The following is a 24,979-nucleotide window of genomic DNA, read 5'->3' on the forward strand; positions in this document are numbered from 1 at the left end:
TGGAAGACGATTGTTAAGCTCTATGAATAATTAACATAACAACTTTGTGAAAGATAGATCACCTTCCTCTAATTTGAGTTATAAGACTTCCCTTTTATTAAATATACACTCATAATACCAATGGTACACTTTTTTCCCAATATTTAGGATTTATGGCAAAAAAGTAATTTCACAGCCTGCATCATTCATTTATATTTGACAAACATCCATTTTATTATTAATATAGAATCTATATATGGATTTCCAATTTTTTTCAGGGAGCTTGTTTGTTATTTGCCATTATCAAGCACTGGAGTAAAATTAAGTAGTTCTTCGAGCAATGTTTCTAACTTATATTATTCATTAACCTTCTTCTCATAAATTATTTGGATACAGATTTGTTGTCTTTACTTCATACATTATATAATTCTGGTTTATACTGTTACTGTTGTGTCTTCCTGCAGGAAACAGAAAGTATATAGGAAATAAAACTCAATAACATTCCAAGGAATGTAACTGGACTAAAATCAAGATGTAACCAATATTATCAAAATTATTTTATACAAACTATTTGGGGTGGGGTGGGGGTTTGTGAAGTAGTAGAACATAGAGATGCCAGTAATCAATAGGCCCCAAGGTAGGTAAAGAGTTTCAAACCTTACAAATTTTAAATTTAATTTTTTAATTTAAAAATGTGAAGTTAAACAAAATAATTTTAATTTATTCAACACACCAGTGAATAATATTCTTTTCAGTAACAACCCCTTCTGCTTTATTATACTACTATGGTGAGAGTCTGATACTGTCTAGAACATCGTGTTTTATCCAGAATACGTAAGGCAGGAAAGTAGTCATGGGTGGAGAAATTTCTCCTATAACACAGTCAGAATCTTGCTATTTGTGTTTGTCGATGTCTTTGTACACTAAAGCTCATGCATCTTGGGGTATTCCTTTTAGTTATTAAATCTCCTTGAATTCTCACTGTTGGGAGTCCAGTTGAAATCTGGAATACGTGTACAATTAGCTCAGCATTTATCAGTTAGCGATACTTACCTAATGGGTGGCATTTCATGGACTGTATTCATTGAAAAAAAACACATTTGAAATAAATATGGAGAATTGGCACGTTTATGGCATTTTAGCCTTTCAGTCCCAGATAATACCTTAATAAGATTTCCCTTGATCCTTTCCTAGGAAATTAAATTTAAATGTGATTATCATATGTTAAAAGCCATATTTAGGGGAAAATGTGATTACATCCTTTCTTTGAATTGGGCTGTATTTTAGCTAGCAATTTATAAAAGCCTTGTATTTTTTACATTTTGTTACCATTTGAAAATCCATAGGGACATATGCATTGTTCTGTTCCTATGAATAGCTTATTTTATACATTAGGTCCTGCACATGAAATTTAGTTGATAGTCATGAAGTATCCCCTACTCTAAAATTAAAATTAAGAAAGGGGAAATGACTTGGTGTTACAGATGGTAATCTGCTTGTTCCTCTTTAAGAAGTACCACTTCTCATTTTGTGACCTTTGACTCTCCTTTGTAGAAATAGTACTGGCACAGCAACCATTCAGATTACTTTTACACCTGTAAGTTGAATTGTGAGGCATAATATACGTTACCACTATTTGTTAATTAAAATTGTTTTCTTCATGACCAAGAATAGGACTTTAAATTATTTATACTTAACAACCTGTTGTTTCATGAGTTATGTATCTATTTGTATCTAATTAGATGTGGTGTTTCAAATCATGACATAATTCTAAATAAATGAGGTGTCATTGCTTAATGAATAACAGTGAATGGCAAAAGGATATGATTTGTTATTCTATTTTGCCAACAAGTATCATCAGTTTAGGCAATTAGAATTAAATGTGGATTGTGTGAGTTGCATTCATAACTGCCACTATGAAAGCAGAATATTTAATGAAGAACTTATTCTCTGTTTATATAAGGCTTTAGAGCCTGTCTTGAATTGATATTGGATACAGCCGGGTTATATTTAAAAATTCTCTGTTTAGCTATAATTCATATTTAGCACATATATAATAAGGAATATGTTTTGAAACACGAATGCATAATTGCCATTATTTTATGTAGAATTAATTCATTTTATTAAGTATTTGGTGTATTGAATTTTCATATGGTTGAAGTAGAAATAAATTACATGGCTGTAGTCATTTCATTTAAAATCGGGACGCATAAAGAAAAATTAGATTTCCTAATTCCCAGTCTGGTTTTTTTCCCCACTTGGAAGCAGATCAGAAGTCACACCTACTTTTGGAAAATTGTTTTGAAGACAAGTTCCAAGAGATTTGTGTGAAGATGGCTAGTTCCTTTAAAAAAAAAACTTCACTAATTATCTGGATATGTTCCAGGAGAAAGCAGCATCAACATACCCACTAATTTTCCTTATCAGTCCCTGTACTATTGTAGATCATTGTAGCAAAGGAGTAATGTGCTGGAAAAACATCCAGCTAGCAACTTCAATTTCCTTTTTTGGAATCAGATTAGACATATTAGAAACCACAATAATGTTGGAAGATCAGTTTAGAAGAAAAAGCTTCTCTAAATATACATAAAAACCTGATGTAAAAGGGCCCATACACTTATAAATATCCAAGATTTATGTTTTATTTAGTAAGATCCTATTTTGTCCACCAGAATTTCCTTACAGAAATTATTTCCTGACTATTGCACATGCTAAAAATATAGCAGAAAAAAAACACCAGCTGCAAGATACTATCAAGGTGATAGATTTTATATTGGCTACTAGCAGTGAAAAAAAGATGATGGCCTGGCTTAATTTAGACTTAATTAATGTATCTGAAAAATCCCCCACAGCCCTAATAGTAGTTGCTCTTCACACACAGACCCCAACAAAAGAGCATTCAATAACTTTCTTATTAGGTGGATCTTGATGTTATTTGAATGATTTAATATCCACTGTCCAAAATTGTTTATCATAATTTCAAAATTATACTGATGAGCCTTTTGCTAAAACTTTGGCACCAGTGTACACATTATGTACTTATTCAGCAAACAATGAGAATTTAGATTCCTTAGCATAGATAGATAGACAGAAAGACAGACAGATAAATAGACAAAATACACTATTCATAAAACCCTATAAGTGGAATGGGTTATTAGGCATTGCTATCCAACACTTTCTTAGTCTTCTGACGTACATGTAACTGAAGAAATGAATTCATTTTCAGGGTAATTGTTTCACACCCAAACTCAGTTTACTATTAAGATACTCTCTCTAGCATTTAAATGGAATCAGCTTTCCTGTAATTTTTATTTATTATTCAATATCCCATACTGTAGAAAGACAGAAATGAGATCTTTACTCCTTTTATATTGCATTATTTCGGGTATCTGAAACATTTTGTTATATTTTATCAAAGCATCTCTCCTGATAAGGTCATCTTTTTCTCTCTCTTTTTAAAATTCTAATCTAAGACTTTTAAAAAGACATTGAAGAAGATAGGTAAATGTGTCAAATTCCATTTTCCATGGGACAAATAATAGTATTCTACTTTTTTGTTGCTTGAAAATTGTTTGAATGTACTTTAAAGTGGCTCAAATTGTTAGGAATTATCGCTAGTTTTTGAAGTTTCTATCTGTAGAATGTTTTCCTCTAGTTCCTTCAATTGTCATTGTAAAATTGTAAATTGTGGCAATCAAATGCCCTCAAGGCAAAGTATAGCAGTTTTATTGATGGTGATCACAATGTCAACATGTAGTGTTTTTAGATATGACCATTCCAATAAACATTAATCATTCATTTAAAAAAATATAGATTATTTTTAAGCATCAACATGAGCAAAGGCCAGTGCATTTTGATGCATGAATAAAATTTAAATATTTGAAATTTTAAACTACAATAGTACATTAAGTAATTGAATTTATTGACCCTTCGTGAGGCAGTCTGTTTCTCCTGAACTAATGGTTGGACCCTTAATCAGCAGCCACATGTGCTTCTGTTTTCAAAATGCCATGTGGTCTTTTAAAAATTCATTTTTCAATGTGTTAAGAAATATAGTGGATATAGTGAATTTTTTGTGTTATTGGGAACTAAAAACATTGTCAGATAAAGTGCCATCAGTATAATGGCAATTATTTTTATCCTTATATTTTGTAAAATTTGCAGCACAGTGTAGTTTGCATGAAATATTATGGGCTGATCTTTAGGCTTCTGAGGAACAGTACACTGCAGTATGAGACATCTATGATGGGGTGTCTAAATTGCTTGATGAAAATCTTTTTTTCTTATTTTATCAAAAATGTAGACCTTCCCCATGAAGTTTTCCTTCTTTATTAGTAATTAAATGACCCAAAATTCAATGAAAATGGAAAAGGCCACCACTAGTAGTAGCAGTAGTAGTAGTAGTAGTAGTAGTAGTAGTAGTAGTAATACATCTAGAGAGTGTGAACATGTTTCAAAAAATAGCCACTGATTTCTCTGATCATATTCATACTCATTAATTAATTTATGTCATAGAATCCTACCTTCTGTAGGTTGCTTATTGCTTATTTTAGAATTTGCCCTGCAGTTTTTCTTATAAGTATTTAACACAGTATTACTTTGCTCACACTTAAAAACCTGGATCATTTGTTTGCCTTCAAAAAGTAATTGGGATATTAATAAACATATATAATATATAGCTTCAGTGTTTAAGCAAGTAGAAACAAGGCTACAGTGGAAGATCTTTCATAGAGAAGATTATCCTGCCATGTCTTAGAATTCCCAACTGGAAGTATTCCTACCTTCTAGTCTCTTAGAATGTGCATGGCATTATTCACCAGGTCTGCTTTTCACCATTTTTGGTAAAGTACTTGCATTAATCAGTTACATATTTGCATTTGGCCATGCGGTAGTGCATGAACTGCCGCAATGCGGTCCTTATGACACCATCTTTGAAGACCACTCAGCTTCTGCCAAACCAAAATGAGTTTGCCAGCCTGCTGGGCGGGGTTAGAGGAGGGGACCTTATTTTATCTCTTCACCAACTGCGGAAACTGCTTATTTACGTCTTGGTGTAATTCAGGTGGGTTGGTGTTATCTTAAGATCCATCTCTTACCACCTCTCCTGCATTGGCATTGCACTCAGGTGAGGGACATCAGTTTTAGATTTGAGTTTATGGAACAGACTTCCCTTAGGGATGTTATATCCATTAAAAATGTGTATTCTAAAGCCAAACCAGCTATGTGTATCAAATACATGACAAATCATATTTAGCTTATTTTCATATTTTTGGAGTATTAGTAGAGAGGGAGTAATATTGTTAGATTAACTCTAATTCATTTATGCTTTTCTCTACATCTTTTTTGGGGAACATAACAAAATGGAACACAGTAAGTATTCAACATTTATATTTCCTTTTTTTTTAGTTTTGTGATATATTATTTAGTGGTTAAGAATGTAGACTAACTATTGCAGATAAAGATCTGGAAAAGTTTTTCTTCTACTAGGGTTGAAAACTTAAGGCAAAGTTAATTTAAAAACTATATTTTTGGAAAAGAACTGAACTACATTTTGATTTTAACATTGTTTTTTATATATTAGTAGATTTGATAATCTATTATGAAAATATTGTTCTTTAGAGGGTCAAAGCCAACGTAACCTACTGTGAGTAGAGTTGACTCTGTGAGATCCATGTTCAGATGCCATGTTGAGTTCAATTAATTTGATTGGTTCAGTTTTTGCAAGAAGTTCTATAACATTTTGTTCTGGAGGTATAGAACAATCTTTTAGATATGCTGGATATATGGTGATGGGGATTAATATAATTTTCCATCTTAAATGATCTGCAGAATTATCTCAAATGTTTAGAATATACTGTAGATAGGTTTGAGCTAACTTCTTCAATATTTGGTATTCCCACCATTAGTTAGCAATTTGTGAAGCAATTTGTCCAGATACTCATGGCAGTTTGATTTCTGAAAATATTTTAATGCAAACATTGTTATCCTAAAATCATTGGCTTTTTAATAGAGACTCACTAGTTACATCTCACTAGCTACATCTACATTTTTATCTTCTTAGTCTGAATCTAAAAGCATCTTCAAATAGGAGTTATATTCATTCTTCCTTCCATGTTAACTCTCTTCTTTCCATGGATTTGGAGAAGTAACCTTTATTTCTAAAATATTTGGTGATAGAGCCAACAAGATCATTTTCTTTCTTCCTTTGAGAAAGTAAATGAGAGCTAGATATCTCCTGGCATCTTGCAGCAATTCTTTGGAGTGGAATTCTTCTTTTCATAGTTGTAATAATCAAAAGGAAGGATTGAAAAGTAATTTCACATTATATTAAATAGCTACTACATATGCTTTAGATCTACTACATATGCTTTAGATCTTCATTCTCTGCCATTCAAGACCCCTAGTGGTCATGTTTAGATTATAAAGACAACATTAGGAGTATGTTATATGCCGCAATGCGACACTTGATTAAGATAGGAGGTGGAACAATGCTAGCTTTGGAAGAGGATAAATATCTTCACTGCTGTGGTCAGAAGAGCTCTGAACAGGTCTTCAAACCATTTTTGGTTTCTTTTGCCAAAAATGAATCAACTTGTTTCTGCAACTTTCTGTCAGCAGGGGTACAAAATTAGAGTACTGATGTAGTAGAGCTAGTATGCTTAAAAGATCTGTTTATGAGTGTTTTGATCTTTCTACAAATATAAGCAGTCCGCATAGAAGCTAATATATTTTGCATAGCTTAATCATTTCAATTTCCTATCCAATAACTTTATTTTATTTTATTAAATTTTTACCCTGCTGAATGAATCCCAGCAACTCTGGGCAGTATCTGTGCATTGCCCTCAATTCTTATTACTTTAAGAAAAGTCAAAGGTAAGTATACTTTCTACAGCAGGAGATTGATTGTTTCCTCTTCTATGAATTACTTTTTCTGAATTTAAAATAATTTAAATTCTGTAGTCTCAATTAGGCTTTCCTGATATTCAATTCCAATCCCTGACTGTCAGATTGCATTTGAAAAATATCTAGTGGATCTAAGATTGTTCTTCTTATATCGGTGTGGGCTTAAGATGCAAAAAAGTTGCATGGAAGAAATAAAGAATGTGTTCTTAATTTAAATTAATTTGATACCATTGATACAAATACACGCTCTTCAAGTAATGAGAATAGATACATTCTAGGTTTTAATTCTGTGCTACTTAAATGGACTCATAAGATGGAGTATAACCTTATTTGTACAGGATTTTACAATTAGTAAAATTGTATGTATGTTCCACTCAAGGGATGCGGTTAAATATTGGTAGACAGAATTTCACATAGTTATATGATTGAAAAGATTGTAACTTCAAAGACTTCTATTTTCAAGATGTTTCAAGATTCTCAATCTATTTGTATTTATTAAAAGAAAAGCTAATAAAATGTCTACATGCCTCGTTCTCCCCTTTACTGCATTTTTACACACACACAAATTAAGATTGAGATTGCATAGGAAAATTTAGCTTGGATGTTCTTAATGGAATTTCCATTGTACTCGAAGGATCAAAGAACTGACATCATCAACAAGCAATTGCTATTTTGGTTTACGGTAAGAAAATGTCAGCTTTGAAAATGTTCGTCTAAAAGAAGCAGGTCCCTCTTGTGTATTTTTGTACTTTTCTCAAAAATCTGGTAGAGGAAGATAATTGTGTGTTCAGTTTTGTTATGAGGATATCAAACTAACATCCAAAATATGTGTTCAATCAAATATAAGTTTGTACTTTATTGTTTAAAAAAGAAATAACACTTGAGTTGCTATGTTGTCTATCTTTCAGTGCCAAGATATGATAAAAATTGAATTCTCCCAAATTATTAGATATATCAAAGGAAAGCCTCTATGTCAACAAAGAAGAGCAATAAATGCTGTTATATATAAAAAGAAAATGTGTCAGACATTGATACTGAAATATTTGTGGGAAAAATATTGCTGTGCTTGAACCATTTTCATTGAATAAATTGTATGTGAGAAATGCATGTTGTTTGTAAGGATGCAACCAATAGTAAAGGTTTAGTACCATGATTGCTATTTGAATGAAATATATCTTTTAAAAATGATTTTGCCATGAACTCAAAAGAATGTGTATCATTAAATCTATACATTTAAGACCCAAGTGAAGAAACTTGGACTTTGCTGTTGTAATGTGTACTAGTTCAGTATAGAATATCATTTAGTCATTTGGATCTTAATGAAAACTATCAAAAATATTGAAATTGTTTATTTTTCTATAAAATAAGCTTACCATATTAACAAATCTTTTTTCATCTTTTTCTTCCCCTTTCTCTTATAATTCTAAAAGGCAAATGATTTTTTTAAAATCATTGTTGTTATTATGGCAACAGTTTTACAGACAAAAATGTTGCAACTTTGAGAAAGATAAACATTGTTAAACTGCAATAAAAGTAAGATGATATTTTTATGTTGGGTTTAAGTTACACTTAGATTCATTTTAATACTAATATTATTTAAGATGAGCGCTAATAGTCTGTCATCTTGCTATAAAATGTTGAGATAAGAATCCTGCTATTGCTACTTTACTACTAAATTAAAATGTCAAATTAATTAAAATTCAGCTATAAGTCATTAACTAAACAGTTTGGGATATAATTTTGTATCTGTTCCTTTGGAAATTATGAAATAATAACTAGCAAAAATAAGGTAATTCCTTTTTTCACTTAGTTCCTGTTTCTGTAGTCCGTTCGTTCCTAAATTTTATGTCATGCTTTGGATATTCCCACCTGAAATTCCCAGCTTTGTCTTTGCTCATGTTTAGGTCTATTCTTACATCTTGCTCTCCTGACTTTTTTTGTTTTTTTCAATGTTACTATCTTGGTTGAAGAATACAAAAATTTGCTACTGTTTCTAATATCAAATTCCACAAACTACAATGACAACCTTGTTTTGCTAATATGTGAAATAATGGAATAAAACACTTTGTTTCTTTAAAAAAGCTTATACATAGTTTCATTCATTGTGTGTGCATAACATCAAGTACATAAATTGACAAAAATAATATTAATAAAAAGTTTTAAAATCATAATTTGTACTGAGAGAAGAACATTCTCTCCCCCTCACCCCCCGAAAAACAATTATCTGAATCATCATGGGAACAGGTTGCTTTCTATTCACTGATACAGTTTAAGAAGATATTGTAAAGAAAGAAATGAAAAATATGTGTGATTACAGACATCAATGTTACAAAAGCTGGATATCTTTGAACATTAGCCTGGTCAAATACACTGTTTCTGTAAATTCTGAAAAGAACTTTGTTCTTCATTTCTTTCCTTCCATATCTGTTGTCATTCCTCTCCCCCTTTCCTTATCTAATTTTTTATTCACTTTCTTCCCCATTTTGTTTCCTCTCTTTTCCTCTTAGTTATCTCAATCACCATCATATATTTTTCTTCAGGTTGTTTTTTTCTCTTGCTTTTCTTGGAAGGAGGATGGGAGTAGGATCATGTATTCCATGGTTTTTGTGATTGTGTGAAAAAAGGCAACGTTAATAAGTTAAGTTAATAAGTTAATGCAAATAGTTAAGGTGCTGAAATAGGTATGAGGGAAATATATTTTTATTTATTAAATTTATATGAGATCCTAGTTCTAGATCTCCCATTGACACAGAAGCCACCTTGGTCATTCTCTTTTAGGTCTAAACTGGGACATTGAAAAATAGCTATCTACCAACTCATGCTGGATCAACAGGACCATTCAGTGAGAAGTCCTTTGTTCATTAATTCAGTCTCCTAATAATAACTCTCATACTTTTTCTCTTTCTGTCAATCTTTTCCTTGGAATGTATTTCTGGAATACCCAAAGGTGCTTTTTTCTTTGTTTTTCTTTTTCTCTGAAAAGACCTGAAGAAGCTTCTTGGATGAGAAGTGAAACATTTTCAAAGAAAAAATACAATAGCAAGAATAGAATAGCAGAGTTAGAAGGGACCTTGGAGGTCTTCTAGTCCAATCCCCTGCTTAGGCAGGAAACCCTATACGATTTCAGACAAATGGTTATCCAATCTCTTCTTTAAAACTTCCAATGTTGAAGCATTTACAACTTCTGGAGGCAAGTGAAGAAAGTCCAGTTACCTTTTTAAAGAAGCAGCTTTGTGACAACCGTGATCTGGATGATTGAGAATCTCCATAGACTATTTCTGGAAGGTATATATGTGCATGTACATGTACAAATACTTACAATCTACTAGAGGGACAAGAACATCAGCTGGAATTGTTTTCAACACAAGTTGATAAAAAAAAGTTGGACATTACATGGATGTTCTCATTGTTTATACCTGTTGTTTACTTTTCTGGGTGGGAACTAAATTCAGGATCAATTTTTCAGGTAAATATGACAATATTGAGATAAAAGTAATATGTGAGTTTGGTGTGACTTCATAAGCATGGCTTTGAAGTTTTTATAATAACTATACAGAAGCAGTCTGTATTCCAAATGTATTTAAAAAGGAGGATTCATTCCAATATTTTATAGTTATCAGATCAAAACCAGGTGTTTCATTCACTGAGGACAATTTATTTTAAAAATTCATCATTAATAGGAATGAATGATAAAATATATTTTAGAACTTTGAAATAATTTAGCAAGGGTATTCTCAAAATCTCAAAGAATTCTATAGATACTCATGTGTGACTCCAAGTTCTATGTGTGATATATTTAGGAAATAAAGTCTTAAACTAGATAAAGCAGTGAAATCATCAGTCTCCTATCATATTAAGGAATTAAATTCTAATATAATCAAGTTACATTGATTGTGGATTTATTTAGCCTATAAGATAGTGATTTCTGGTAGTGGAGCTGGTTTTAAAACGTTTTCTACTTTATATTATAAAAACTGGGTGAATTGTCAAATAAAAGTGTTCAGGTATCTTTAATATCAAGAGCAGAGAAAAATTTGGTTCCTTCTTTGGTCACAGTCAGTGGTAAGAGACTGCAGAGAAATTTTTAAAATGTTAAATCTATAGACACACAAATAATATGGTCGTATTAAAGTAATTAACTTAAACTGCCTAAGCTTGAACATATGATAAGTGTGATATTTTGTTGTTCTAAGCAAAACGCAAAGCTTGTATCAACACAAAGCATATTTGAACCAATTATTTAGCTTTTAACAAATGGTACAGAAATGTTCCCTTTCACCTAACTTAAACAAATACAATCCATCACATTTTTTCCTCAAAGAAGATGAGTAGTTACATTAAACTTATTTCTAAATATGACAGGTAATAAGTGAGTGTACACACCCTCTCATATTTACAAATAATTTATTAGAAAGTAAATAAGGATGCATAGGCTATGTGTTATTTCTGTTCTACCTAGCACTTGTGTTTCAGTATTCCTTTACACATTAAAATGTTGCTGATGGTTGTAGTACAGCCAAATGCCATATAGAGTCCTAGTGCTTATTATCCAGGGGCTTGAATGGATAACAGCTCTTTGGTAATTATGCTAGATGCTCATTAGTGCTGAACAAGCACTAATCAAAAATTTAATCTACCATATCATTTGTCAATTTGATTAGTTGTTTGGGGCAATCAGCTTCAGAAATAAAATGCAACAGAAAATTCGATTCTGTTATATTCATGAAACAAGTCTTTCTTTAACTCTTACCCAACTCCTTGGAGAGGAAGGAGTTATCAAATATTTTTGTGTTCAAAACTGGTATACAAAAAGTAAATTGTACATATTTTATTGGTGCATAGACATCTCCTTTGAGTAAAAGCTTTGAATGTATCATTCCTTCAAGAGGAAATAATCTACTTGCATTATAAATTATGGCTTGGGATGCATGTGTAATCATTATTAACAGATCTTTGTCTGATACCACAAAGTAATTGTAAACTTGTTTCAACACAATATGAGTCTTGTATTATTATTGTCAACTCTCACATAGTTCAATACAGGCAATGAAAATAATCTTATCTCAATTCCTTTGATATCACTGCTGAAAAATGTAATTCTTGATCATGACACAGAATAATTCTCAAAGACTTTAATATGTCATAACATGTTTAAAATTAGAAAGCTGTAACGCTCAACTATATTACCCCTGGATGCTTAGACTTGTTTGTGTTGTTTTATCCATCTAAGTGCAATGGAACTGTTATGTTCCTTTTAATTATATTTAGTGGAGCAATTTTGACAGTTTATTCACTCTCTGGGAAGCAGTCCTGATGTTTTCACTGGCAACTATGCATAAATATACTTGTCTTTCAATCTTTCACTATTAGTCATTTGCTCACCAAGATGTGATATTTTAATACTTTTGGCAAAATTGAGAGAAGTAGAGGAAATCATGCTTGGCATGGCTAGGAAGAAATAGAAGAATGGAATGATAATTCATCAGGGAAATGGGAGTGATTATGAAGATTATTGAAATGGTCTTAGAGGAATTATGGGTTGAAGATGAAGGATGATTTTTTTCAAAAAAAAATAATATTTGAAAAACTTATATAGCTTTCACATTGCAATCCTGGGTGACTCATAACCATCAATAAAGAGAAGAATAACAGTACAAAATAACCTCTTCTACAAGGTGCCAGATCAATCAACCTCTTAACCTTGTGAGTCAACCACTATCCTAGCCCAATGCTTGAAGTAAGAATCAGATCTTCACCATTATCCTTGACTCTCAAATAGAAGGTATTCTAAAAGGCTAGTGCATCTAGAAAGAAGACATGCCTCCAAGGTCCCAACAGATGACAGCATTTAAGAAAAGGGATTTGGAATATAGCTCCTGTCTATTTAAGTGAGACAGGCAAATATCCTTGGTGGTATGTTGCAGCTCAGGTAACAGTAATATAATTCAGGCAAATGGTGAGACATACAGAATTGTGTGCATGCCTCCATTCTAAACCTGTTTGGGATTCTGAAAAGTTTTCAAGAGCAGTTCCAGGTAGACTGCCTTGCAATAATCCAATTGGGAGGTGACTAAGACATGAGCCCCATAGGCCTGTCAAAGTTTTGAGATCAAACAGACAAATAAGTCAGTAGTACTGTTACCAATCTTCAAACGCACAGTTATTTATTTATTTAGCACACCTATATAGCTACCATCTCATTAAAAACAACGCTTGGTGACAAACAACAGGTACACTGTATAAGTCTCATGGAAAGAGCCTCATTAAAGGGCACCATAGTAGATCTCCAATAATACTGGGGCAAAACCTCACATATTGACAAATGCTTTATACCACAAAATAGGATAATCATCTGGACCAGGAAGTTTAACAACTTTTATTGATTTAATATTATCTTTTTTTAAGTTAAGGGGGAACCCAATAGTTTGTTCATGTGTAATCTTACAAAGATCTACTTTAAATAAAAACTTAATTTCTTCCTTGGTTGTATTTATAGCACTTGCGTTATAATAACAGACTATTATACAATAAAAATATAAATAAAAAGTTATTGTTTTATTGACTCAAAATTATTCTAAAGCTTACTCTGTGCATCTTTAACAAGATCACTCTGGGCATTTTTAACAATGGAGGTACAGTAATTTATTAACATGAGTTTCACCTCACTCTGGTTACCTTTATTTTATATAATTTTGTGAATATTTTCTTAGTTATGATGGTTCTGTTTAGCACTCATAAACCGTTATGTAACTCTGTCATAGCTTATCTTTCATAAGTACTCAAAACTTCTATTTTTTTCTGAAATTTTCTTATTTTTGTTTCTAATGAACACCTTCCATTTTAAAACACTTTATAGTATTTGTTTTATAATGGACCGAATCCTTCTTAGCTGTGGAGTTATTAGTGCTGATTGAATTTGGTTGTTTTCTTACAGGTATTTCATTCCCGAACTAGGTAATGCTTCAGTGCATTTCCTTAGCTATTTTGAGATCAGCTGCAATTGCTAGTAATATTATCTGGTAAAATAAAGATATCTGTATTGACAAGAAAATACATCCAAAGAATCATTAATATACTAAGCTTCCTTACACTGAATTATGAACACTATGAAACACTCTAGTTCTCCCATATCTTTGCTCCTGTTACTTGAAAGCCTTGTAACTGGCAATGCTACAACGTGAATTTGTAACCTCCCTAATATCTTGTATACGAGTTATAAATAAGGATTATTATGAAAAATAATTGGTGAGGGCTCATAACATTAAATAATCTATGTCAGGTGGATGGCTCTGCTTTCACTAATCAACTATATATGATTGAATTAAAACAGTAACTTTTCTATTTTGATGCCCACTTTCAGATATTTTCATACTCATTTATACGTGGTTGCGTAAAAGCCAATAAAGGAAAATGATATTCAAAGAATATCTTACAATTACCAGAACATATATTAAATAAATGTGATTGGAGTGGAAATTTCCTGTTCTGTTAATAAGAATATCTTGATGAAATAATCTGATATTTAACATAGAACATTAATATAGTTCAGTTGATGGGTTTGCCTTAAACATTTTTCTTTATTGTTTTCCTAAATACGAAGTCTATACATAATTGTTCCTCTTACATTACATTCTCCCAGAATACTGTGGAAGTGTACTTTCAAACAAACTCTTTTAGTCAGGTGCAGTCTGCCTCTAAATATTATGTCTTGAATACTCATTCTTTTGCTTCTTTTCAACTCTGTTGGAAAAAAATGATATTCCAGGACTACAAATTAAACATTTGTTGGCAATGCAATTTATATGAGGATAGACATCTAATTGGAAACACAATAGAATGCCTTTTAGCTTTTAGACAAGGATAACTATGTGATTTGTATCTTAATAGTGTTTCTATTCAAATATTAGCTTACAACACTTGACCTATCTCTGATTTGTTATTACAGTAGTTCTTAGTATACGTAAGAATATAAAGAGTGTTGTTTATTCAGTTAAAGATATTTATCCAGAATACTATCCACAGTAATCAACCAAATGCCTTTGAGAAGTCCACTAGCAAATACTCAGTGCAATGCAGCCTTTCTACTAGTGTTCCTCACAGTGGTGGGATTCAATTTTTTTTACTACAGGTTCTGTGGGCATGGCTTGGTGGGCATGGTAGGGGAAGGGTACTATAAAATCTCCATTCAGAAGTGGTATTTGCTGGTTCTCTGAATTACTCAAAATTTCTGCTGCCGGTTCTCCAGAACTGGTCATAACCTCTGGTTCCTCAGCAATTGATATTAAAAAGATACAAACTCCAATAAAGGAAGGAAATAATTTGCTTCGGACTAAAAACTCAATATAGAGGTGGGGGTGGAGAAGATTCCAAAATTACATTTCCTTTGGTGATAGGTTTAGAATATGGAGAGTAAAGAACCAGAATATATACTGATTCTGTTTTCCTTCTTTGCAATTCACTTTTGTTATTGGTAGTATATTTACATTACATGCATTACAGTCACTCAAATGAAGAATACTTTATTTTAATCAAGTTAGTCATTGTGTGTTGTGCTTGAGATATTCTGAGCTTTATTGTTTGCATGTAACTGTATGTAGTTATTGTTATTTACAAGAGAAATGCCTTTCTAAATCTGCTTCAGTTGTTCATATGTTCATACTTTTAGCAGATTAAGGCTGGTTCCATAAATAGCACTGTCTTAATATTGCAATTGATGCCATCTGTGTTTGTTTTCCTTTCTTTATAGTACCCTCAATAACAACAACATCTCACGCATCCCTCTCACCAGCTTCAACCATATGCCAAAGATCAGAACCTTGTAAGTACTTTGACTGACATATATGGCACAGCGGTCTTTGTATCTTGATTCATTGATGAAAACAAAGACAATGTAATAGCTACTTCAGAGAAAAGTGCTGTTCTTTTGTTAAGCTTTTTATTTTTATTTTAGCATAGATTGCACGGGGAAGCCTAACTAGAGATGGGCATGATTAGTGGAAGAGAATTGGATCTACCATTGTAGGTAGATGTCAACATTTTTGTTTTTCCAGAGAAGCCAAGACTTAATGTCAAAATGTGAAGGACTTGCTTTGTACAAGGCCAGTGTTTTCAACAGTTGATGAACTGTTGTTTGGAGGAAACCATATGGAAAATATGTGATAGGTTTGTAAAAAGGAGCAGAAGGGGAAATGGAAATTATTGGGCAACCTTTTCCTCCTTCAGGTCTTTTACAACCACTGTTCTAGAAAATAGGACTATATCTTGGCTTCAAAAGTCTGCACAACCATCAAACCACAGCAAAGACTAGGGGTTTTATTTTTTGCTGGTCTCTTTTTTTGCTGGTTGCATGGATCTTTGTAACCCACATATTGTATAGAGACTCTCAAACCATCAGAGAGGAGTTTCAGGTAATGCTGCATTACCTGAAACTATTGATGTAATTTTCTGCTTTCCCTCTTGTCTTGCTGGAAGAAGAATTCCCTGAATGGAACTCTGCTCAAAAGATTAATCTTCCTGGAAAGTTAGGATTCCAAACCACAGGATTTTCAATGCTCTGAGGCATTGCATTATTTTCAGCTCCCTTTACAATATTTATATATAGCCAGTTATAGTTATAATATGAACACCACTTAAAGTACCTGGCTAGAAACTGGATGGCCAGGAATTCTAGTCCTGCTTTAAATATAAAATCAACTGGATCACCTTGGGCCAATCCCTTTCTCTCCACCTAGGAAGGAGGCAATGGCAAACAACTTCTGAAATCTGAAAGATGGAGTAATCCAGGCAATTACCAGGAGTCAACACTGACTTGAAGGTGCTAGAAAAATAATAAAAAACAAATTAGAAATAGCTGCAATATAAAATATTGCAATGTTGATGAGGACTATGGTAAAAATCCAAAGCTAAATCAACACTTAAATCTATATTTTTTTTATTTTGTTGTTGTTTATGTTGTTGCATTGGCTAGCTCCACAGTTCACAATAAGACACAGTTTATTTGAAGTGTACTGAATGGGGATCTGTTTTACCAATAGCATTAAGCACAAATCAAAGAAATCATAGTATGGTTTAATATGACAGTCTGGGAAAATGAAGAATTCATCCTAACCAAAGAAATGCTGACCTATTGTCACTCAGAAATGCTAAATCTTTCTTAACCTCATATGCAACAGATGTACAACTTCCATATTCTTTTTAGCCATATAGAGTGAATTTAAAACTTAATTAACACAAATGTGAACATACAGCTGTGTGCAGGTCTGCACAAACTGTTTGGAGCAGTGCTTTGTGAAACAACAAGCACCTCTGAACCTTTTGTTCTAAGTTTCTTCTCCTTCAAAGATATGGCAAACTGCTTTGAAGGTTGCCAACATTGTTTGAACATATGTACAGTAAAAGAGGCGAAGCGTGCCTCAAGAGGAAAGCTATTTTCTTATTGCCTTGAATATATTCATGATTCATGTTTGAATGCATTTCATTTTTATTGCATGTAAATTATATTTGGAATTAAATATTGGTGCCATTTAATTTTAACAGTGTTGAGATCTCCTCAGTGCTTCAATTACATACTGTATTAACAGCAGCCATAGCTTTAGTCTATATCTCCCCCACACATTTAACAATGAATTCTTCTATTACAGATTTGTGAAGCTTGAAGTTAAATAGTATCTGCCAGTACACATATCAGTCCACTAAGATCAATAAGGGGCTGCTTTTTGTACTTTGTCTCTTAAGTGCAAAAAATGCAAGACATTTCCATTTTATTTCTAATGGACTTTCCAGTTAGAGTATTACAAATTGTGCAGGTGTAATCTTATTGTAGATAGCATAGCATTAGTACTATATGTAATATATCATTGGCTCTTATTATCCACAATAGTCTTTGACTTTAATTTGGTTTTATACTTACAGTATATGGATTAATTACTGCTATGCAAAACCGTCTTTTGGTTTTTATTTATCCATCATTCAGTGTTTCATTTTTCTTCTAAGAGAGGGTAAACATCTAGTTTGGTGAAATTCACATAGATGGATGTGATATATTTTTTTTAATTTGCTAGGACAGAGGGAGAGAGAGAGAGAGACAGACATACAGAGAGAGAGAGGGAGAGAGGGTGGGAGGGAGAGAGAGAGAGAAAAAACACCAGACCATGTATTTCATTATCCAATGAGACAATGATCTTCAGGGCCCATGGATACCCCTACTTGAATTAAATCTTACAGAAAAGCTGTCTAGAGAGAAATGTTCTCACTGAGTTTTGTGAGATGGACAAGCAGAGATAATAGCACTGTTTACCCTACCCTTCTTACAGAAATAAATTAAGTTCTAAAACACCCCCCCCCATTCCAAATTAAAAATAAATGTCAGCACAGATAGAAATTGAGATAGGAAAAACAAAATTATCTTTTTCGAAAGGAGAAAAGTTTTAAGAAATTGGAGTATAGATTCTGGCATCATATAAGTTTTTATTAATTAAAAAGTGTTTACATTTTTGCTAATTTTCATGAAAATATCCTAAACTTTATCTTGGCTATTTCAAATTGGTAAATGTGATAAGCTGATAAGGTCTTCTGCCATTTTCCTTTTAATTTAATTTAAAAGATGGCCTTGTATGTAGTTCCCTGGAGACTTATATTGACTAATTCCCTTTTACTGTAATTAAAGGGGAAAATGGGAAAAATCATAAATGCGATTTCAAAGAGAGTTTTTATATTGAATTTTAACAATTACATTTTATGAAACTTGAATGCTGACAGAAAAGGAAATTTAATTTAGACTGTAACTAAATATTCACCTTTAGAAATTGCAAAGTATAGTCATTCATCTTTTGTAAGCTATAAATACAGTCACATTTATTTTAAAAGGACTCTTTCAATACATGTATGCTGCCAAATAATTTATGAAGCTTCTTAGCAGTCTTGCTCTTAATGAAAATTGTAAGACCTGAGTGATAATAAAAAGGTTAGATTTTTCATTTTAGATTTCATCTATTTTGTTGCAATCTCCAATGTTTGTCAGAACAAAACCAAAACAAATAAACAAACAAAAAGATGTGGCTAATAATATTCCATTTAATGGCCCCTTTTACTGTCAATTTCAACCTTTCAGGTTTTAAGAAATAAATCATTTGGCTGGAAGATTGAATACTTTGTTTAATTTCAAGCTCATTTGAAATTAGGAAAAACTGTACAATAACATTGCAGCACTTAATACATGTGTCTTGCTATAATTAATCTATTATTCTATGACTTTCCTAATTTCTTTTTGTTGTTGTTGTTTTATAGATTTATTTAAACATCCTCATTTAGAACTAATAAGAATTGTTGTGCATTGATCAGATTTCATTTCCATGAGAAAGCTATATTTATAGAATTTATTAACCTACATTCGTTTTGTCTCATTTTATTAATATTGACTTCCCTGTTGTATTTGCTGCAATGAATGACTGCAGAGATATTATGCTGTCCTCTTTTGATGATTAAAAGAAACCCAAACAATTCTAATACACATGCCATGTATTGGAGACTTTTTTTCCAGTTGCTCCTTATTATAGTTTTATATTTCCATAAGATGGTTAAAGCTTGACAGATTGTTTTCCACTGGCTTGTCTCAAGGGGAGATTTCTAAATGCGCTCAATATGTTGCAGAATTCCAACAGAAATTATATGGCTTAAAACCCAGAATGAAGCCTGGTATTGAGCATAGAGAAAGAAAAATGCTATTTAAAAAAAGATTTAAACTAGTTTTATACAACTAGAGATGTGACAGATAAATGTGTGCAGTGTTCATGACTAACAAATATAACTATGATCTGAGTAATAAATCCCATTATTTTAAGCAGATCAATTACAAGTAAATATGCATAGCTTGTACTGTTAATTGGCTCAGTAACTGGTATGTATGTATGTATGTATGTATGTATGTATGTATGTATGCTTTTTATAGTGGGCGTACTATTTGTGCTTCAATATTATAGATGACTATTAGATGACAGTGAAAAGATATTTAAAAAATCTAACTTCACATTTTTACAGCTAGCTAACTAGCATACTTTGCCTTGCCAGTCAAGACCTCAGACTTTATTGAGCCTAGCAAGGACATAAATTTTGGAAGCTTCTCAGGGGAAAAAAATGTGCCTGCAGGCCATCAGCAAACATACAAATCTGGAGACTGTCAGTTTAGGCACCACTGCTGAACTCAACAGCAGTAGCCTGGCATAAAGATCTTTGAAATGATTAATTTATTTTGTGGATGGATCAGGCTATGTTTTACAGCACTTTATGTTTGTCAGCGTTCTATGTAATGTTAGTCTGTCAGAATGATGGCTTTGTTTAACCCTGTCCAATAGAAATGGCAGCATTGTCATGGGAACTGTGCTTTTAATGCCTGCCTGTCATGACTCATAGAGTAAAAATGAAATATTTGATAGTTTATTTGCACTTTCAAGCTACGTTATTTTTTTTCTAACAGAACTTTTTTTTAGACAATTTGACAAAATGAGTGCAACTTTACAAGACAAAATGGCTACAATATCAAAATGTCATTTATATTCTGTAAGTAAGAGGTTGTTAAAACATAAGAGCCATCCTTGTTCCTGTTTAATTTTATGCATGGATGGCATATAGTTGGTGTCCTGTGAGTAACAACAAATAGGCAAGGATATTTTTGATAATTTTTGTGCAGCTGTTTGCAGACTTTCCATAATGATTCAAAAGTTTCCCAGGCCTCTGAGAAAAGATCGAAGGAATGGGCAAAGAATGTCAGACAAAGGAAGAATCCAAATGTTTGCTTCCACTTCTGTTTTCATTACAAAGAAAATATCTTGTCACCTTTTAAGAATGTCGTCTTTTTGCTACCTTTACTTACCCATTCTTTTTAAACAAGGAAGCAAAAGTAAATCTCCTGTTGTCAGAGTTCAGTTATGATGAACAAATAAACTTACTTATGTGCCATACAATCTGATTCCCAGTTCTAGTTGTTCTGTAGCCATTTTTTTATTCAAAAAAGCAATGCAAAACATAGAATGATTAATTTTTTAAAAGACTCTTAATGGCATTGTCTGGTATATAAGACTGACCTTCATTCTGCTCTATCCTTTTGTAGGCGGCTTCATTCCAATTATTTATACTGTGATTGTCACCTGGCATGGCTTTCGGATTGGTTGCGCCAAAGGCGATCAGTTGGACAATTCACCTTCTGCATGGCACCTGTTCACCTGAGAGGGTTCAATGTAGCTGATGTTCAGAAAAAAGAATATGTCTGTACAGGTAATACCTCATTATTTCACTTTCTTCTCTCATTTTGTACTAGTCTTCATATTAACTTGAAATAAACTATTGTAACATTGGTCCTTTTAAATGTCACTCTGTGCCAATTCCAATTCAGTCATGCCTCAGTTAAACAGAGTAATAATGTTTTAAATTACTGTGATTTGTTCCTAGGCTTTCTGAACTGTTGGACTGTGTTAATGATTCTATACTTAGGGTTTTTTTTTAAAAAGTTCAGATCATATTAATGTAAAAGGCTAATTACCAAATAATATAATCATATTTCTCAGGAGAATGCCTTCTGAGCTTTATGTCTGACCTGCATACAAATGGAATAAATTAGCTAATGTATGTAAAGTTCTGGCATTCAGTTTAATGCATAGTGGATACATATTGTGACAAAAGAAAGAAAATTATAATCCCTGAAGAACATAATTGTGATATTTAAATTACTTTCAACTGATTTTGAAATCATACTAAAGGTCAGAATCAACTTACTATGCAGATGTGAATAATTTCATGTTGCTTAAGAAATGTATATAAAGTACACAAACTGGTGTACAGGATTCTGATATTTCTAGGACATGCAAAAATCTATACATGATCATAGAACTTCTCTGTAGTGGTGCTCTTCTTTTAGGATTCTTTTTAAATAAACCTTTTTTAATAACTGATGGACTGGAATTGCTCATTCTTCTGTGCCTGCATTCATTTCTTTTCCAATACATCCTAAGTCATGTTGAAAGATCAAAAAAGAGATGACAACTTTTTTCAATCACACTTTTGCTAACAATATCTCAAGTGTCAAGGCCATGAATTCTCAATGGAAACTCTGACATTTCAGAAACATACAGTAAAAAGATCCCAATAATTCTCTTTATTTTATCAAGAGACAAATACACTCTTGATCTATCAGGCAAGGTTGTAGAGTTTCAAGTTTTGCATCTTTAGGGAATTGAGGTTATATTTCAGTTGATGGCTTTCATAACCACATATGTACATAAAAATACATTTTCTAATCCAATCTATTATTGCTTTTTTCAAAGAATTTTTCAGTGATAACTGTTAATGATACATAAAAAATTCTGTTTTTCAATGCATTTTAATGTTTTCAACATTAATGTGGGAATTATCTTCCAAAAATATATGCAAAATAACTGTTCTGTGTGGGTAGGTGTTTAACGAATTCTCGTTATATAAATCAGAATTGCCTCAGTAATTAAAAAAAAAAGCTTCAAATACTGTACAAATTGTACTTATCTCAATATAAAAAAGTATTACCCAAAAATAAATAAATACATGCTTTAAAAAAAAACTAGATAAGCAAACCTTACAAGAAATAGTATCCTTTCTTTAAGTTTAATATATTGGTTTGTGTATGTTATGTATACTTGTGTTTTATATATTACTTAGAAATGTGATTGTTTTAGGTAGTGTTTAAAAAAGTTAAACATACATTAATACATGGGATAATAAACATTCTAATTGAAACAAGAGAGATAAAAGAGATTGTATTTTAAAAAATAATTTGGAACTGAATGTTATCAATATTTTAACGGCTCTCATATTTCTAAATAGCATTTCTAAGGGAAAAGGAAAGTGTTAATTTAGGAGGTAGTCATAAGCTATCTCTTAAAATCACTTTAAGACACTGATGCTGCTTCTAATTCCTCCAGGTTTGTCTACGTGAGGTTGCCTTTAGATCTGCAAATTTCAATGTTGGTATTGGCTCATTGGAGTCTAGTTCATTTTCAGATGTATAAATTTCCCATTTTTCTTGGATTCAGATTATTTAATCAAACGTTTTATGTATTATGATCTTCCATACCACTTGAAGACATCTGGAGACAAATTAGAAGCAGCTTGGAATCAAGATTTTTCAATTTCAGCCTTAGTTTTGGAAACTGCCTATTGAATTGAAGGAACTGGTCTCCTTACTGACTTTTGAAAAGGCTTTCAGAATTCATTTTTTTTAAAATAAAAGTTGTTTTTTTAATTTTTGGGGTTTTTCATATTAGATTAATTTGTTTAGGTTTTGTTATTTACAAACAGCAATATAATTTTATGGCAGAATAAATAAAAAATTAGTGCTTTGTTCCTTTCTTAAAATACACAATGCAATCCTCAATAGACATGAAGGTATTTTGAAGAATAGAATCTGGACTCTGGGATGATTATTAAAATTAACCTTAAAAATATGTAAAGAATGTTTCCTGTATTCTCAAGGTAGACATGTATGTAAGATTTTGTTTGGTTACATTGCTAACTATTGTATCAATGGATATACTGTATATCAGTTAATGATAATGGAACAATTGTGGAATACTTTCCTTCTTTCTCTACACTGGGGCTTCTCCAGATTGGCTCCAGCAACATGTCTGGAACAAGTACATTGAAGGAAGCAGCAGGAAAGAAAACAAAATAAATCTTGGAGTTAAAACTGTAATATAATTCATTTATGTAACATATCATACAATATTTAAAGGACAATACATTTGAAAGGAAGCTTTTTCTCTTTGATATCTTTTCATGACAGTTAGAAGTGACAATCAGTTAGACTACCAATAATACCACTCAGGCTAATCACGTTAAAAAACCCACTACATTTCAAATTTTGATTTCTTTTCCTTTTCAGGCTCACATGCTGAACCACCATCCTGCAATGCCCATTCTGTCAACTGCCCATCTGCTTGCACTTGCAGTAACAATATTGTGGACTGTCGAGGAAAGGGCTTAACTGAACTTCCAGGCAACCTACCAGAAAATATTGTGGAAATGTAAGTCTCTCAACTCTAATGCCCCAATGTAAAATTCAGAGTAATCCAACCCTCCCCTCCCAAATACCACTAGCTTCCAATCTGACCTGTTTCCATTAAAACAATCAAAATAAAAAGGTGAAGCTGGCAAGAAAGAAAGGGTGGGGGAAGCATAAGTCTTCAGCAACATCTATAATCTCCAAGAATACTTCCCAAGTAAATCATCAGTTTCCTTATGAAATAAAAACTATAGGTATCAGGAGACCATGACCTTACTGGGTCATGTATGTCCACATACCCAGATACAGGGACAAAGTTAAGCAAGATTTGCATAGATTTTTCCATTTGTAATGGCTAGAGGGAGATAACATATAATGTTCTGTTAGGTTGGTGCTTATGTTTTTATGCTAGTTATTTGTGAATTAGGAACATTTTGCAAAAAGTCTTATAAAATGTTCTTAACTATCACAAAAAATTTTAGGAACTCCTTCCTTTGTTTTCTTTACTCTGATAGTGTAATTCAGTCCAAGAAAGAAATGTCATGTATGCCATATTCTTGAAGGCAATATGTAGAGGCGGAATCCATTTCCTAGAGGTTATCCTTAATTTTTAACATTACTTTTAATGTTACATATAGTCAACATAAATTTAAAAAAGAGACCTTCATAAATCAACTAGCTTAATAAATCAGCCAACTTAATAAATCATTTTTTCTATAATCGGTCCTTAATGTTTATAGAGTATAATAGTCAATCATTTAGGATTTTTTTTAAAAAGCAAATAAAGATTTTGCTGAAATTTTAAAGTATAATACAAGAATATTTTCATTTTAATTTAATTCCAAATAAGTATCTTTATTACATTCTTACCATCAAACTTTATCATATAAAAGCAACAAAAGTTGGTTGGTAGAACTGTCATTCCCATAAGAGAACAATCTGCTCTTTTCCCATTCAAAAATGTTGCTTTGAGATACAAATAACATATCAGTTGCTGAGTTAAATGATTAGCATTCATAATTTAAACATTCAGAGTGATTTTTAATACTGTTTTTAATCACTTTCCAGTATCAA

The 24,979-nt window shown here is 32.0% G+C and overlaps 1 protein-coding gene across 1 annotated transcript in view; it reads left to right on the forward strand.

Annotated features, from left to right (window-relative positions):
* Positions 1-24,979, forward strand: part of SLIT3 (slit guidance ligand 3) — a 494,586-nt gene that overhangs the window by 293,243 nt on the left and 176,364 nt on the right. Inside the window, exons 7-9 of the mRNA XM_026696342.2 lie at positions 15,629-15,700; positions 20,987-21,150; positions 23,786-23,927. Of these exons, the coding sequence (XP_026552127.2) occupies positions 15,629-15,700; positions 20,987-21,150; positions 23,786-23,927 (378 nt within the window). The remainder of the gene's footprint in view (positions 1-15,628; positions 15,701-20,986; positions 21,151-23,785; positions 23,928-24,979) is intronic.

Source organism: Pseudonaja textilis, chromosome 2 (genome assembly GCF_049901715.1).
Source record: "Pseudonaja textilis isolate UNSWEBS1 chromosome 2, rPseTex1.2, whole genome shotgun sequence".
In the NCBI taxonomy this organism is placed as follows: domain Eukaryota; kingdom Metazoa; phylum Chordata; class Lepidosauria; order Squamata; family Elapidae; genus Pseudonaja; species Pseudonaja textilis.